Here is an 18,830-nt window from a genome sequence, read left to right as displayed (position 1 = left end):
CTCGCTTCATTGGCCGAGGGAGCCAGCGTTTGTTTGCAGACAGTTTTTTCCAGGTCATGTGGCCAGCATGACTAAGCCGCTTCTGGCGAAACCAGAGCAGTGCACGTTTACCTTCCCACCAGAGTGGTATCTATTTATCTACTTGCACTTTGACGTGCTTTCGAACTGCTAGGTTGGCAGGAGCAGGGACTGAGCAACGGGAGCTCACCCCGTCACAGGGATTCGAACCGCTGACTTTCCGATCAGCAAGCCCTAGGTTCAGTGGTTTAGACCACAGCTCTTGCTGCTATGCACCCTCAAATACATTTCTCCCCAAAGAACACTAGCACCCCACCACTTCCTGCTGAAATTTAAACAGTATTAAAAGAAGGAGCAGGGAAAACCTGGGAATCTGTTGAAAAGTGGGGATTAAATCCCTTAAATCTAAGACTTGCCTTATGGTAGTGCTGAGGCTACAATCCTGAACAGGTCTTACTTCTGAACAGATATACGCATAAGACGGTGATGAAATAAATAGGAAGCCCCCTTCCTCCTCCAAATTTACCAGTCTTATTGAAACCTTTTACCTCCCTTCTATTTTCTTGGATGATTCACCAAGGAAACACCTTCACATTTGCTTCTAAATATTATTCTAGGTAAGCCTCAAAGATAACTCTGGCTGTCAGGAGTTACAATACATGTGGGTGGTAGATAAAACCCAAGAAGGAAGAAAGTAAAATTCAAAATGCAGAGTAGAAACTTTGGAAACACTATTTTGAGGTTGTTTTGAGCCATATATTCTGAAGAATTCCTTGCAACAAACAGAATGCTTTGACTGCTGTATAAATAAAATGGAAGAGACTTATTGCATTTTTAATGACAAAAATTGCAACGGGGGGAGCTCCCTCCCCCCCAAAAAGTCTCTTTAGTGAAAGAACTTGATATTTATAGAAAAACCATGAAATAATCATTGGCAGACTTGCCAGTAAATTTTAGTTTAAGCCAAGTCAAACGCTCTGTTTGAAACATATGTCTGCAATAAAGAAAGGCTTGACCAAGAAGATGAGCTTTGATTCTCTAATGTGACCTCTTCTTAGCAGAGCAAAGTAGAAATCAATCACATATAATAATACATTTCAGATTGCTCAGCAGAGGCTATCAGCAAATGGCTCAGGGTGTAATTGAACATTAGATCTCCAAGGCATAGTCTCTTTCACTGCATGCTCAAATTCTCCCCCTAAGATTTGTTAGCAAATTTGTCTTTTTGGCATTAACACTTGAAAAACACTTCACTCTGACACACCCCAAAGACTCATTCTTACAGCCCAATATTATGAATTTTTATTCAGCAGTTATTCCATCCCATCTCTATATAGATTCACAGGCATGAAGAAAACGAGCAAGAATTCCACCCCAACCCCCGGAAAATGAGACTGACTCTTGAGTTTCTACAAGTCAACATCATGGGTATGCCTTGTGACTGCAGAGATACAACTGGCAGAAGTCTCCTTAGATAACTGATGATTCTGCTACATATCTGCACTGGGACTGACTCAATACTTTGTGAAAGAAATGAGGCAAAGTAACCTACAGCTCATAGATTCTGACTGAATGCAGGCAACATCCCTTAAGTCAATCCTATAAAAATGAAGTGTGTAGATATCTCTGTAAAAAAGCATGTTAGGGGCTCTGGATTAACTGGATAGCAATTCTTGACAAAAGATTATTCATTTTTATACAGATATTTCTTTAAACTGCAGAAGGCAAACTTCATTTGAGAAACAAAATAAAAAAATTCCTTCCAGTAGCACCTTAGAGACCAACTATGATTATTATTTGTATGAGCTGTCTTGTGCATACACAACTTCTTCAGATCTGAAGGATTTTTATTTTTTTACTATGGCAGATCAACATGGCTACCTACCTGTAACTAGAATCATTTGAGAAGAGGCCTTCCCTCATATGTGTGAGAGAAGAAAATGTCCCTTTTATGCCAAGTATGCCAACACTTGTCTTTGTATGTTATGGCAAGCCATAATCAGGGCGTTTTTTTAATACTGGGAGTCATCATCATCAACCTTTTATTCGACCGTCAGTCAGAAAAAGGAACATTTGTCAGTACACAGTTAAAACATCGAAAAAGACTTTTAAAACTTAACCAACACTAAAATGGGTTAAACAGATAGCCCCATATCAATACAGTCAATTATAGTCTTGCGACGCTTAAAAGCTAAAAAAAGAAATTTGGCCACCAAGGAAGGTATAGCTCTAGTGACATTATTTAGCAAGTGTAAAACCTGGTTTTCTCCGGGTAGGAAGCTAAATTGACATAGAAGTGGGTCTATAAAATTTTGTCTAAGCTCTGCATAAGAAGGACAAGTCAAGAGAATGTGTTCGGTGGACTCAACCACACCATGGCACAATGACAGGTTCTCTGGGCCTATGGTACTCCCCTGTACCTTCCCCACAATATCGCAGAGTCAAGGACATTTAATCTAGCCGCTGTAAAAAGTCTGCGGTATTCCACATAGTAGATTTCTGCAAGGTAGGGGACTGGTATGGTCCGGTAAATCTGGTCCCCTAGGACCATCCTTGGTTTTACCTGGGCTATGTACTCTTGCCTGGCAATGTCACTCAGTCTCCAGGAGATCACAGCTCTAGCTTGATTGTACGTCATAGACTCAAAGTAAAGGTGAGACAATCCGCAGGATTGAACCTCATTAATGACCTCCCTTTCCCACGATGATTGGAAATCGTCCCTCAATATCAAGGGGGCAATACCCACTGGTTTAAAACAAAGCTTGAGCCATAGCCAGAGCTTCGTCTTCAAGGCCACGTACCGTAGATTAATACTGGGAGTAGATTGCAGACTCTTGGAAGTTGGATGCCCCTGCCATAAACCATGAGCATCTTTTATTTTGTTTAGGTTTTCCCTTCCTCAAGTTGGGAGAAACAAATCATGAGGCTTGATTAACTTTAATGTACAAACCAGCACTCATGGTTTGTGAAGTGTAGCTGGGTTCCCACGAGGGACGACACAACGATAACAGCAAGAACCTTTATTGAACTAACAGAACTGGACGACACATGCAAAGCAACTGCTTATATACATTTCTGAAGGTCTGGGCCACTCCCACTCCAAACGTGATTGGCTATCTAAACTTCTAAGCTGCGAATCATGACTCAGAGTTTAAGGGCCAATGGCAGAGGCCCAAATCCTGAAATGTTATGTGATTCGATATCATGTATCGAATCACAGAACAAAGGAGCTCACAATCCTTAGTCCAGACTCAAGTTCAGGCAAACACAGACCACTGAATACATAACAGTTTGATTCTAACACATCATGTTAAGCCAAGCCTTGTGGTTTGTTACTCCAGGCTTGAAGGTGAGTTGAGTAAAATGGGAGCAATTCATCAACATGCTCTAACCTGCTGCTTCTTCACAGCAAGTCATGGCCAGTAGCTTAATGTGAGGTGTAAACAGTGGCTAATGCCTGCTGCAAAAAAAGAACGCATCATCTAAAAACAAAGTGCTTTTACAGTACAATTATTGATTTCTATCAAATGCAAATTGCATGTTGCATGCAACATATGCTCCAACTCTTGAATTTGTTTCAGAGGAAATAATCGTTTCTTTCTTGGGGCTTTGACCTTCTAAGCTAACTCAGGTACTGCAGCAGCTGCCAGAAGTCTTTAAAATTTCTGCCCAGAGCCCTTGGACCAAAACAGTGAATATCTGAGGAGGCCATCAAAAAGACAATGAAAAGTGGAGCAAGTGAGGAAGGGTAGAAAGAGCACAATGCTAAAGCAACCGTGGCTATATGAATAAAACATGCAAATATACTCATCTGCATGTACTTTCAAAAATGTAATCCAAAATCTATGAGTGATTTGGAAAAACCAAAAGTGAAAAAAATGCAATTTGACAACAATGGGCTGAGTGGAAAATGAAGCTGGAGGGATAGTTTTGCCTACTTAAAGCATGTCTCTGCTGCCATCATAGTTTGTATTTTTTATGTTCAAATGATTCATTTGTGCATTCCTTATTTTTCCACCCCAACAGGTATGACTCAGTTTGTTCATCTTATGAATCAGTATTACGAAAAAAAAGTAAATATAAAGTAAAATAATACAGAGGACAGCGCAAAGTTTATAAGTGACACATTTCTCTATCAATGAGAACAAACACCCATCAATACAGTGCCATTTTACTTCATGCCCAAACATGCCCTACAGAATCGTTTTACTGGAACATGTTGTTGAATGTGCTTGCCACATATAATTTCAAAACCATTCATTTTTCCCATCAAAAATAACAGTTCCATTCATTTTTTTGCTGAACAGCAATATTTTAGTGACTAATGGAGCTGTAAGCCTAGTGTAATTTTGAAGATACAATTTCACATTTGAGAGTGAAAAGAAGAATATGGCATTTTAAACAGTGTAAAATGTCAATAATCAAACAGCAGGCAAGTTTCTGGTGTTCAAAGAAAGACTATATTGATCTCAAGGAGAGAAAACTCTCCATCTAAATAAGTCATGAGGGCCCTTGATTAATGCTTTAAGTTCCTTCACTATACAATATGGAAATGTACTTCTCAGAAATGTAATTGCAATATTCTAACACTCATAGAAACAACAATTTTCCAAACACAACTGTGACATTTAAAAAAAAACTCATTTCAAAAAGATCGCATACAATAGTTTTCCTTAGACTTCACAGAAAACGGAAACATAGCCCCCAAATTTAAGAGGCAGAGTTGGGCCTAAAGAACCCAAGTTGAGAAGCACAAAGATGATACACTGAAGGTGATATACTTTATTGGATTTTTCATAGCACACAGCATAGAAATGTAACCAGTTTTCAGGAGCACATGAAGAATAAAAGTCACAATAAAATGCAACCAATTTTTGTTCTCTTACTGAGCACTTCTGCTCAGCATATCCTTTCTGTAGATTTTTGTCTATTCACTCATTACCTTCAGTGTCCTCATGTGGGCGTAAAAAAATAGGTTGGGAAGCAATGGATAAGACCACCTTTGTTTGTCATAAATAATAATAATAATAAAAACCAGGAAAGAGCCAGTGGCTCCCAAACTGTCCTTAGGAGTGGCTCTTGGTGCTAGGAAATATTAGCAACATTTATGTTCATTAGCAGTAGCTCTCCAATTACTTGCACAAACAAACAAACAAACAAACACTGAGAAACATCCCCTTCAAATGTTTAAAGGTATCAAGCCCAGGTGTCCATCAACACAGACCTTGAATCCAGCATTCCACAGGAAGAACATTAAAAAACCCGACTATATGTGTTTTTACAATCGAAAAGTGCAAGATCATTCACATTCAGCACAGATGCTTCGGAAACAACCTTATACATTTAACTCCAATTTTAGCATACGTGGGACAGAACAAGCAGAACAAGAAACAGATCACACCCTAAACATTATGCTGCAGATCACAGGTAATGCTATACAATGCTTTTCCATTACTGTAGATGGCAACAGGTGAACTCTTAGGCCAAGAGAATAAATATTGTTCTTTAGCACCTGTGATATATACAGAATGCTCTATGAGTGGCAAGAGAATTCTCTGTTCATATAAGGGGCAATCCCCAAGCATACTAGGAATATCTCTCTTTATCGAATGAAAGTGGAAGCCCCTATGGATGTAAGGAGTTGGATGTTAATCACCTTACAGAAAATATATAGGCACAAAAAAGGATACTCTCCAAGAACCAGAAAGCAAACTTCTACGGATAATGCACCAACAACTGAAATATATTCTTCACATGGATAGAGGATCAACATTTATATTATAACAACACTGCTTAGAATTCAAGTAGTTCGAAAGACTTGTTTTCATAAATTCAGTTCACAATAAGCAACCTTCAAATTCAGAAGGTTGCTCAAAAACAAAGCTAAAATACGCCACCGTAAACAAACCATGTTTTTTATGAGGCAAATTTTAAACATAAGAACTTTGTTGTGATGTAAACACTATCTGAGAGGCAGAGGCTTTTCTTAACTGAATAAGAAAAGCCTTCTCTTTCACTCCAGGCTAGAGCCAGAGAAGACATAGACATTACAGGAGTTCTCCAACAGTATGCCAAGTAGCAGTTCAACGGTCACAGTTGCTCTCTGTTGCTAAGGAGATATCAATGTACCTGTGATACTTCTCCATTTATGTACATGCAGAATTATCCAAAGGGTCACTTTATGATTGGTCATTTAATGAATATTCCATTCAGACTTATTGGTCCATCAGAAACCAATTGGTCCATCAGAAAGCAGTTGATTGGCCTGAAGGGAATATAAGGCCAGACACAGCACTGTTTGGTGCAGTCCTTGGTGGACCATGAAGAGATTTAGTGAGGGATTTGAGAAGAACATAGAGAGAGAATCTGGAGGTGTTGAGTCAACCTGGAAGCTGAAGTCATAGAAGATCTATGAGATAGATGTTGAAGACTCCAGCAGCATTTGAGGAGGAAGGGGGGAAGTGAAGGCCAATGAGATAGCAGGTGTCAGTTGACAAGAGGAAACAATGAGTTCTTGGCCAGATTGAACACGTCTGGTGAAGACATCAGAAATGCCTGGAAGCTGTCTGAGGGAAAGTGAACCTCAAAAAGAGGGAAGAGGTTTTCTAAACAAAGCTGTGGGCAGTGGTGGAGGAAGCCGCTTGAGTGCGTGGGGTGGTGCACCCAGGGGCGGGGCGGACCGCCCATAGTAGCGGGGCACACTGTGGGGCCTCCAGAGTCTGCCTTCCTCCCCCCACTCAGCCACCCTACAGCTGGGGGGGAGGCAGCGGCCAGACCGTTTGGGCAGCGTGGAGCCTGTACATACCCAAGCCACCGTGTCTATCGCAGGAGAGACGTGGTGGCTCTGGCATGCTGCAGGACCCACAGTGAGTGCCACCTGGCATTGTGTCACCCCTCCCAGTGGTGACACCCAGGGTGGACCACAGCCACTGCACCCCCTTCCTCCGCCCTTGCCTGTGGGTCATCCGAGGAAAATGTGGGAAGGAGAATTGCCTCTGGTTATTCATGCAGGGATAGGAACCAGAGTAAGTACCTAGACATTTTCTTAAAACAGTAGCACCATTAATGACCATGAAAAAGCTACTTAAAGCAATAGCCACACTAAGAAATAACAGTAAGTTACAGTAACTGCAACTGCCTATTGTGCTATTGTGCTCATGTCGTGCATTGAGACTTTCCGTGGCATTTGTTTGACGACTTTCTTTATAACTGCTTTCGATTTTTCTTCTTAGATTGTTTTTAAGCGGAAGTCTTAAATCTTTTTTTTTATTGTATCCATTTTGTGTAAGCCACCTTTCTGTAGTTTTTTTAGACGGGCAGGGTATATTTATATTAATAGTGATAATAACGTAACAGCACATATTGTTTATGCCTTTTAACTGAATATGGGGAGGAGAGAACCTCCTAAAATATGCCTGTAGATATGTCACTCACAGTGGAACGGGTGTACTAACCTGTTTTAGGGTCAACAGAGAAATATGGCTGTCCCTGAAGAATACTGTACACGACCCGAGCGCTGTTTCCATAGGTGGGGTCATCAGCATCTGTAGCTGTCACCTGAAGGACTGAGGTACCTATGATATCCAAGAAAACACGATTTAGTTGACATATATCAACATTCCAATGAAAATGCAATATCTGCTTTTTAGCAGCGCCCTTTGTAACATTTTCCTCAAGACAACTAAAGGTAAAGGACCCCTGGCAGTTCAGTCGTGAACAGCTCCAGGATTGCGGCACTCATCTTGCTTTACAGGCTGAGGAAGCTGGCGTTTGTCCGCAGACAGTTTTTCCAGGTCATGTGGTCAGCATGACTAAACCGCTTCTGGCGAAACCAGAGCAGCACACAGAAACACCGTTTACCTTCCCACCAGAGTGGTACCTATTTATCTACTTGCATTTTGATGTGCTTTTGAACTGCTAGGTTGGCAGGAGCTGGGACCAAGAAACGGGAGCTCACCCCGTCGCGGGGATTCGAACCACCGACCTTCTGATCGGCAAGCCCTAGGCTCAGTAGTTTAGACCACAGTGCCACCTGCATCCCTAAAGACAACTAGATCCTGCCCAATAACTCTCTTTTGTTTGACTACTGGCTTTCTTGATAACAAAGTGCTCAGGAGCTCAACATAGTGGTTTTCTGCCGAAGATTGATATCGCAAACCAGGCATAGGCTTCTCATTGGCATCTATGCTCTGTAGGGCTTCGAAAGTGGCGTCCCTTGGAACTTGGTATTCATGTTATGGGCTGTAACTTTCTACCATGACTAGAAGGATCCCAGCTGATATGGGTGAGTTGTGCTTATTGTAAGATACATGCATTAATACTGAAACACACACAATTGTTTCCACACAGAAGCTCTAGAAAAGGTACTTTAGAGAAGCTAAAAAACTTGCATACATCCTGCCGCCCACAGTTAGCTCCCTGTAGTTACCCAAAGAAAGGGCGCTTTTCACATACAAATGACACCTGACTCATAAACTGGAAATTAAAGTGAGGCTGTAATCTTAAGAGTGTTTAAATGAAAGTTAATTCCATCAAAATCAAGAGAAGCTACTTCAGAGAAAGTGTATTTAGGACAGATTAGAAACATCTCATTGTCTGGAGAGGTAATTACATTTCATTTATCAGACTTATTAGTCACTTGTTACCCAAAAGTCTCCAAGCAACTTACAGCATATATATACTGTATGTATGTCTCTCTGTGTGTTCTCTCTCTCTCTCTCTCTCTCTCTCTCTCTCACACACACACACATGTTTAGGGGTACTCTCATTTTGATTCAAGAAAATCACCAGAAAAGGAAATGAAGCCACCATTGGAGGTCAAACTGACCAATCACCATGATAGATTCCAACTCCTACTTCACACATTAAACGCTCACTTCCATCTGAGACTCAGGAAACACTGTGACAGCAAATGAGGCCGCCATTGGGGGTAGCAATGGAACTGACAATTCACCAAGCTAGAGAAGAAACTTTAAAAAAATAATTTTTTTAGTTTCTTTTCCCGTTAGATTCACAAAATGTTTAGGGGTATGCAAACCCCCTGCATACCCCCAGAAAATGCGGGGTGTGTGTATATGTGTGTGTGTGTGTCTACATCTATCTCTGTGTGTATCACACAGAGAGACAGAAAGAAAGAGAGAGAGTGAGAGAGAGAGAGAGAATGTAATATAAACACTGACAACTGAGAAACACTGGCCTGCGAACAGCCTTTACCAAAGGTGTTATGGGCTTTGAAGACATTTGAACTCAGGACGCAAGGGAGAAATGTGCTAGGAGGAAGGCACACTTGGCAGATCCACACCATGATCAGCTCCCACCCAGAAAGCAATGTCTCCACTGTGGAAGGACATGTGGATCCAGAATTGGCCTCCACAGTCACTTACGCACTCATTGTTAAAACCGTGTTTATGGAAGACAATCTTACTCTGCTATGAGTGATCGCCAAAGAAGAAGACATATTACCGGGGGGAGGGGGGAGTTGGGGAAATCATATGATACATTAATATTTCATATAACTTAACATCCATCAAAAGACTCAAATAATAAAGCAATACTCTGAGTCAATAGTTAAAAACATAAACAAAAGTGAACAAAACCTCAACCTCCCTCTGATCCAAAAATCATTCACATTGAACCAACCATTTCCCCCCTTTAACTCCCCACCCCACCAATAAGTTTGGTGTCAAGGCCAATAGTTGCAAATCTGTGGTGGTTGAGTCCAGTGTCCTTCAGGGATAGTCTGGGATCTCCCCTCTCCCTTCAGGGGAGAAATATAACAAAGCAAAGCAGGAAGATAGTTACAAAAGTTGTACCTGCTTTGCAGTTGACCTGGCCTGGTTCACACGGAGAAGCTATTTTTAAATGTCTCTAGGGAGGAAGCAAGTGAGTGCTGATCAGAGAAATCCAAGATTTTAATATGTAGCTGAGATTGGTCATTACATTGTAAAGCAGGAATCAATTATCTGTGGCCCTCCAGAAGTTGTTGAACTCACGCCACTGTCAGCTTGCATGGGCAATGGTCAGGAATATGTGAGTTGTAATCCAAAATCTGAAAGCCCACAGGTTCCTCATCCTTGTTGTATGTGTGTGTTCATTAAAGAATTTTCATAATTAACAAGGCTACATACAACGTCTCTGTTTTCAATTCATAGTTACATTCAGTGTGAGACACTGCTGTCATAGACATTGTGAGGTTGTGGGGGAGAGAGGGGTGGAAAGAAAAAAGGGGTAGTAATTTTTCATTCTTTTGCTTAGTGTATGTGTAGAACTGGCCCTATTGAATATATTCCAAGACAACAACATACACTCACACTACAAAGAACTCATAAGCCGCCTTCTCTCAGCAGCCAGGAGCATCTTAACTAGACACTGGAGAGACCTGTCAGGAGTAAACGTGGACCACTGTTACCAAAGTGTATGGGAAACAGCCCTACTAGAAAACCTAACCAACAAATTGAAACTAACACAGGGACAAACAAAAGAGGATGCCTTTACCCCAGTATGGTTCACCTTTTTTACATATACAATCGTACCTTGGAAGTTCAACAGAAACCATTCCAGAACTCCGTTTGACTTCCAAAACTTTCGGAAACTAAAGCATGGCTTCTGATTGGCTGCAGGAAGCTCCTGAAGCCAATCGGAAGCCCCGTCAGACGTTCGGCTTCCAAAAATAGTCCGCAAACCGGAACAGTCACTTCCAAATTTGCGGTGTTCGGGAGCCAAAACGTTCGAGAACTAAACTGTTCGAAAACCAAGGTATGGTTTTACAACCCAACAAGACAACAACATAAACTCATCCCTCTTGTAAAATCATTACAGCTCTAAGCACCTTTTACTTGGGAGCAGTAGGTTGAAGTAAGTGTGGAATCCCTTGCTGAACACCATCTCCTCTGCTTTCCTGAACATATTGTCACTGGGCAGTTTCTTAGCCCTTCTAAGGAAGCAGAATTTTGAGTCGCAAGGCAGGGATAGTAGGGACTGAATACAACTGCCCAAATGCAACTTGAAATTTCCCCTGAAAGCCTCTGAAAGATTTCACACATCTCTAATATTTGGTAGCCTTGTGGTACATCTTTTAAAATCAGTTCTTTTCTCCCTGTATGCACAGAGGCTTAAATTATTCAGTGTACAATTAACACTCCAAATTAATCCCCTATGTGCTTTTTAGAAACTGAAGATTGGGTAATATGAACTCCATACTTAATTTTTAGAAAAGAGAGGCCAAGGCTGAAGGCTCCATCAGAGGGCTCAGGACTGTTTTGGAGCTAAACGTGAAATGCAAGCAAACTTTGTCCATGGCAAGGTATGTGTGGATTGACTGGGATTAAAATAAGTATGAGAAGACTCCCTGGAAAAGACCCTGATGTTGGGAAAGATGGAGGGCACAAGGAGAAGGGGACGACAGAGGACAAGATGGTTGGACAGTGTTCTCGAAGCTACGAACATGAGTTTGACCAAACTGCAGGAGGCGGTGGAAGACAGGAGTGCCTGGTGTGCTCAGGTCCATGGGGTCACGAAGAGTCGGACACCACAAAACGACTAAACAACAACAACAGCTATTTACTGCTCTTTACTACTGACTGATATTGGCATGGTGATATTATTCCTGTGTAGGAGTCTCAGTTTGTACAGAAAGTGGTTAATGAACCCAGAATGGGTGCTTAAGATTCACAATCAGTGGCAGTGTTGCCGGCCACATCTATTGTTAATAAAATTATAAATAAATAGTGCACAATAGCTTGAGACACCTCAAGGAGGCAAGAGGAGATTTGGGAAAGAATAATATGAAAAGTGATGGTTGAATATACTTTGTGCAAGCAAGAAGATCAGGAGCATTTTGGAGCAGCAACCAAGAAAGAAAGAAAGAAAGAAAGAAAGAAAGAAAGAAAGGAAGGAAGAAAGCTAGTTTTGCACTCAGGAAAGCACTTTTTGGCATCTCTCTTTGAGCTCTGCTGAGACAGTGGATATTCTCCTTTCAGGAGTGCTATGCTATCTTTCTCCAGCTATGCCCAATTTATTACATGAACACATTTAATCTCCAGTGATCTCCTTCACATGAAACCAAACCTGTGCAGGAGTTGCCCTGCAAATGTTCACCTGGGGGAGTGGGAAGCATGTCCAATGTATTTCAAGGTTGAACTGGGGCTTAAAACATAAGACCTGGCAAAATACAGGGTGTGGAAGCTCTGTATTTGGGAGGGAAAAGCAGTATTCAAGAATAATGAACACGGAGGAGAAAGCCTGTCCTAGTCTCTTCTTCTGTCTTGTGCCACATCTAAGTAGCTTCACAGTTACCAGTCTCCTTTCAAGAGGTGGCAAATGGTACATACGACATTCCCCATAGTGCTTATTGTCTCTCTTATTCTAGGAAGGACTAGATACAGCACACAGGGTCTGGTCCTCTTCGTGCCTCAATTGGAAGTGTGGAGGCCAGCGATAGTTGTGTAGTAGCTTAGGGCACTGTTAGGCACCCAGCATGGTGGAAGCCTTGATACTGTGCTCTCAGCAAAAAAGAACAGTATTCCATGAAACAAATTTAAAATCAGTCCCATGTTTTCCTCCTGCCCTAGTCAATTTCTAGGGTTGCTTGAGTAATGCAATTTTCACAAATTCCAAAAAGAACTGACCTGATCTGTACCTCCTAGACTAATGTGCATGTTGGACTTTTGTCACCCACCAGCTTTTGCAGTTCCCCAAGTAGAGACATCACCTTGCCAACAAAGGTCCGTATAGTAAAAGCTTTGGTTTTCCCAGTAGCGATGTATGGAAGTGAAAGCTGGACCATAAAGAAGGCTGATCGCCAAAGAATTGATGCTTTTGAATTATGGTGCTGGAGGAGACTCTTGAGAGTCCCATGGACTGCGAGAAGATCAAACCTCTCCCTTCTTAAGGAAATCAGCCCTGAGTGCTCACTGGAAGGACAGATTGTGAAGCTGAGGCTCCAATACTTGGGCCACCTCATGAGAAGAGAAGACTCCCTGGAAAAGACCCTGATGTTGGGAAAGATGGAGGGCACAAGGAGAAGGAGACAACAGAGGACGAGATGGTTGGATAGTGTTCTCGAAGCTACCAGCATGAGTTTGACCAAACTGTGGGAGGCAGTGGAAGACAGAAGTGCCTGGCGTGCTCTGGTTGGTGGGATCACGAAGAGTCGGACACGACTAAACAACTAAACAACAACAACAATGTTCCAATGTATATTTTGAGAAAGTATATATGTCCACATGCATATTTAAATGCAAAGTGGTGTACCCATTTCTCTTTTTAACTGCAGATTAATTCAGAAATAGGACAGAACATAATTAAGGGTGAATATATGAAATGTGACGTGGAGCAGAAATAGGTTTGTCCATTCCTACCTATTTATTTCAGATTATGTTGATGTTGAAAACACCCATAGCTTTATGCTAGTTCTTTCTCACCACTGCTTTAGCATTGGAATTTTGCAAGTTATATGCCAATGAGAAGCTGAAAAGGAAAGACTTCAATCTGCGTCTCTGCAGACAAATCTTTAATGTTTAATGAGGCAGTTTAATAAAATAAAAAAAGGCAAATGTCTGCTGAGAATGCAAATTTGTATGCATGACTTGCCATCCTTTTGGTGCACTGTTAAATTCTCAAATGGATCAACGTTGAACAGGCAACACTCCTTTAACACTCTAAGGAGTGAAAAAAGAAAGGGGGGGGGGAGAGAGAGCTATATGAAATCTCCAAACATCTGACTACCCACATAAGGCTGTTTTTTTCTCTGCCACCCTCCCTCCTTCCCTCTCTTTTAGTTTAAAGGAGTCGTCAACACAATACAACTTTAATTTTGTTTTATGCAGGCAGTGAATATTGTCAACAAAACAATAAATAGTGCATGGAATCAAGTTGCGAGATAATTGCATAAAAATTATGAGTTTGCATTCCAGAAATCTACAGATTCCCCCTTCATTTTTTTTTTTTTGGGGGGGGGCTACTCTGTTCCTTTTAGTTTTGAATGTGTATGTAATGAAGGGGGAATATAATTAAAAATAAATAAGTATATTGTATGTGGATCTTATGCCTATAGTCCCTTTAATTAACTAAAAAAGCAAAATATTAAAGAGACTGCAGATTATTTTAAACCATAATGTTTTCTTATTACAGCCCAATAGCCACATTTCCATTTTTGAATCCATTATCTATGAATTATATTAGCAGATTTTCAGGGAGAAAATATGCCTCTTTCATCTGTGCATACATACCTCACTTCAACCACACAGAAAACAAGTTTCAGATACAAAGCTGCACAGAAAAAAAGTTTCAGATTCAAGCTGTATGAAATGTGCGAAATCAGACATCAAGCACTTCTACCCAATCGCAGAAGGCACCCATCTGACACCCTCCTCCCAAAAAACCCCTATCAAACTTCCAAATTTTAAGAGTCAAACTTCCAAATTTTAGAAGTGAAATAGAACATTGTTCATATGATCTGTTGCAAGGGATCTAAGGTGAACACTAAAGGAGACTCGATGAGCACTTCTAAGGGACTGACCGCTAAGAAGGAGTTTGTATGTAGTTTGTGTGTAGTGATAGTACACCTAATGGAGGCTTCTGCTTAAGGTAATTTTGTTAATTTTAACCTTTTGCTGCCAGCCCGATGTACATGAGCTATCATATTATTAGGTCTCTTAATATGAACTGGATTGCTTCAAGTGAGCATACTGTTGATGATATTAATATTGGATATTGATAATTGACCTATTGGTATGCTTTATGCTCATTTAAAACTTTTGATACATTTTAAGTGAATTGTCCACTGTTGAATGGCCAATGCTAAATCGCATTGTGTTAGAGTTTTATTATGCATTATTGTAATTGTTCTATTGCACTTAAATCATTTCCTCCCATGAACTGGTTTAAGCACAATCAATTCAAATTTAGGCTTAAACTTTCACATCATCACAAAATAGAGCAATGATGGGGAAGGCAGATATATTAAAACTGTTGTAAAAAACAACAACCAGCATTAAGCACAAATCAATAAAAATCTTAATTTAAATCTGGTAGTTAGCCTTTCAAATGTCATTATTACCCACCCAGCCTCACAGAGTTTCAAATCTTAGTTTGAAGGTAGCTATTCGCCATAATACAACATAAAAAATAAAATAAACATCACAAATATATTCAAGCTTTTTCAGCACTATATTTTACAAGTGCCTTGTTGAACTTGGCTCCAGGTTAGTGTCTTTAAACTATTGCAGTATATAAACAAGCTAACAAATATGAGGACACTCACACTTCAGAAATGCACTTTCACAGCTCTAATGCAAATGAGTTTTAAGAGATGTACATGGAGGTAGCGAAGGGACACGGGTGGTGCTGTGGGTCAAACCACAGAGCCTAGGACTTGCTGATCAGAAGGCCAGCGGTTCGAATCCCCGCGACGGGGTGAGTTCTCGTTGCTCAGTCCCTGCTCCTGCCAACCTAGCAGTTCGAAAGCACATCAAAATGCTAGTAGATAAATAGGTACTGCTCCGGCGGGAAGGTAAACGGCGTTTCCGTGTGCTGCTCTGGTTCGCCAGAAGCAGCTTAGTCATGCTGGCCACATGACCTGGAAGCTGTTCGCCAGCCCCCACGGCCAGTAAAGTGAGATGAGCACTGCAACCCCAGAGTCAGTCACGACTGGACCTAATGGTCAGGGGTCCCCTTTACCCTTTGCCTTATATGGAGGTAGCACTGGGCCAGAAGTGGGTTTTTTGGTAGTTTCTGGTGGTCTTCGTCAGCAACTAATTCCATCAGGACCACTTTGAGATGGAATTGGGAAGAACTGGACTAATTCCCATTCCCCCAACTGTCTTGCCACCAAGTCCAATTGTTACACACATGATTCATCTGCAACTTTCTTTGTTTATTGGTTGCCACAAAGCCCATTCCTATATGAGGCTGAATTTGGTCTGAGACCTCCATTTGCTAGCTCCTGCTCTAGCCCCAAGCACAACACTGCACTGGCAAAACAGCACAGCTGTTGAGAGTTTGTTTTGAAATAATAGTTTTAATCTGGACGCTGCTAGGCCTACATCACACCAAAAAGCTATGGTATGTTTTATGCACATAACAGAGTTGCCATGATGGATTAAAATAGACTATGTCATGTTTGTGTTTTTCCTGTGGAAGTTGCTTGAACCCGAGTGCTTTCCATAGAAGCTTACAGAGAAGACCTTGGAAATCTGATTAGGATGGTAGAGAAGCAGCCATGTGATCTAAACAAAGTGGGAGCATGAAATGTTTTGGCAAACTGAGGCTGAAAGTGTGTCCACCATCCCTTTGTGTAAAACCATGTCTACAACAAGGTCCGCATCTTTCATTTTCTCCCCTCATGGGTGGATTATTGTAATTCACAGTCCGTGTTTATGTGGGTCCACCAATATAATAAGAAAATTGAGGGGGGCCACTAGGTGGCGCGTTGGAAGATGGCTGACAATAACATCTCTCTGACCCATACGAGGTATTAAGGGGCTGCTATGGGAAGTAGGCAGCCTTCCTCCCCCCCCCAAGGGTATGGGGGGGGCTGCCCTGCCAGCGGTGTTTACAATGCACCCCCTGATTCGAGAGATGGGGGTGCTGAACACTTGGCACAAGCCCTCGGTGGAGTCAGATCTTCCCGACGCCGATTCCAATCAGCGCGTGCTGGTTGCTTCAGCTTGGAATTATAATTGGAACTAATTGGAAATAATAGATTTGGAAGGCTGAAGCACATATATCAAGTGAAACTCGACGATAAGGACTGCTGATTAATGGATCTCTGTGACCGGGAGTGACGGATGGATAAGTAAATCTTTTGCTGAACTACCACTATGAGAATGTATGGCTGGAATGAAGGGGGGGTGGAGGGAAAAACTCTTCCTATTTTTCTTGCATGATGTGATAATAATACCCTCCACCCCAGGAAGAAATAAGATCGTCACGTTTTAATAATTCATAAACAGAACTTTAAGATTTGTGTGGGAGGAAATATAATACAACAAGAGAAGATCGAATGGTGAGAAGGAGGAAAATTTCTATGACGCAGTTAAAAAGAAATGGCGTCTCGCCAAGACAGGCTGGTCGGAGAAGAAGATTATGGGGAGGAGTATCAGGACGGTGCGAAAGAGAAGGAATGCTGGAATGCAAGTTTGACCTGACAGAGCCCCCTAATTAATTTATTTGATTTACCGGGCCAGCCTGAGGAATAATAATGGACAGACCGAAGATTAATTTTGTTTATGGAAGTATCTAACAGAGGCTGTTCCTGAATAATATGAGTTTGGAAGACTACAAAACCCACACAGTGACACCAAATCTTTCAATCTGTTTGTGAAAATTATCAGAGATCGCAAAGAAAGGAATAAATGATAACAACAAGAAGAGAAAGAAGGTAATAAACGTCTATCCGAATCGAACTGGATGGAACTGTCGAACAAAAGCAGCGAATAAGTGATGTCTGGAGTCATCTGGAATTTGGACTCGTGCGGAGCTTGATATATGGGTACCCCCAAAAAATTTAAAATTTGGCTGTATAATCTGGAATTAATGTGATTTGAACAATGTGATATGATTGGCCTGTTAATAAAAATTATATATATATATATAAAATATATATAATAAGAAAATTGATGGGGAAAATTAATGGAAATGTCCAACCCCCTGTTGCTGATTTATAGAAATGGGTAGTTCTTCCTAGGTAGGTGGTTGGGCTTTTCCTTTCCTGCTATCTGCCTCGTTTTGTTCATTTTGCATATATTAAGGAGTACTACAGGATCTAGTCTGCTGCTCTACGTTTCGTAACTTTGAATTTTTATTGCTCTATTTTGCTAGGAACTCATTTCACAACTAGATGGGCTGGAGGGAGATAGGAGTTATGTGACTGATTTGTCAATGCTCGACATTTGTTTAGCCACATGCAAATCCTATTATTATTATTATTATTATTATTATTATTATTATTATTAATACCCCACCCATCTGGCTGGGTTTCCCCAGCCACTCTGGCTGGCTCCCAAGCCAATTACTAATCATTTAAACATATTATACCTGACTTTGTATTAATTCTGATCTATTCAATTCTCTATTTTCCATTTTCGGTGTAGATTCTTCATCATTCACAATCCCATTTTGTATCTTTTCAGTTTTTCATTTCCATCAAGCTTTGTATTTCAATAAACCAAGTAATTTGTTGCAGTTACATTCAGGAGTCTGTGGTTTTTGGTCAATGTGTGTAAGTTTTACTCCTTGGTCCATTGGGTTGCTACTAAGCAGGATCAAACCTTGACTGGGATCCCATGAGTGTTAGTGCATTGTCCAGGATTCTGCAGTGTGTGTGCTGATACTGATTAGATCACCAGATTAACAATTAGTGTGTGGGGGGGGGATGAATTATATGTGTGATGTCATCATTTGTGGACTTGGACTAGATGCCACATTAACTGATGCTGTGGCACAAGCTCTTGCTTGCAAGTTCAATGAGACTGTCAAGACCCATAGCTTGACAGCTGGTCAACTTGCTTTACATGACTTACAGACAGCACCAGGGGCCTCTGGGGGATATGAATCACCTCTTAGGGCATGTCCACCCTGCTCCAAACCAGGAAGGAGGTCCTCCATCTTTATTCAGAGTGAATGAGATCTCAGCTTTGGGACGCCTAGTCCTAAGCTTCTTATTCCAAGAATAATAATTGAAATTGAAATTTATTTATTTGTCATTGTCCGTATATACACAGTATACACAACAACGAAAATCAAACACCCACCCAAAGACCGGCTTCACATACACATTTGCACGTACCTCCAACACTCTCATCCCATTCAGA

The 18,830-nt window shown here is 41.1% G+C and overlaps 1 protein-coding gene and 1 long non-coding RNA gene across 6 annotated transcripts in view; both read right to left on the bottom strand.

The window, feature by feature from the left end:
- CDH18 (cadherin 18) overlaps positions 1-18,830 on the bottom strand; it is a 621,618-nt gene that overhangs the window by 114,229 nt on the left and 488,559 nt on the right. For all 5 annotated transcript variants that reach the window (XM_083449423.1, XM_083449420.1, XM_083449424.1 and 2 more), the window contains one exon: positions 7,473-7,592. In XM_083449423.1, coding sequence (XP_083305549.1) covers positions 7,473-7,592 — 120 coding nt within the window. The remainder of the gene's footprint in view (positions 1-7,472; positions 7,593-18,830) is intronic.
- LOC310681766 lies at positions 4,786-7,463 on the bottom strand. Its single transcript, XR_014513598.1, has 2 exons — positions 6,949-7,463; positions 4,786-6,862 (listed from the first exon to the last, which is right to left on the bottom strand). It is a non-coding gene; the product is annotated as an uncharacterized lncRNA (long non-coding RNA).

The sequence above is a fragment of the Podarcis tiliguerta genome, assembly GCF_965153285.1.
Source record: "Podarcis tiliguerta genome assembly, chromosome: 7".
Taxonomy (NCBI): Eukaryota; Metazoa; Chordata; class Lepidosauria; order Squamata; family Lacertidae; genus Podarcis; species Podarcis tiliguerta.
Note: the sequence above shows the minus strand (reverse complement) of the source record. Positions and strands in the feature narration are given on the sequence as shown.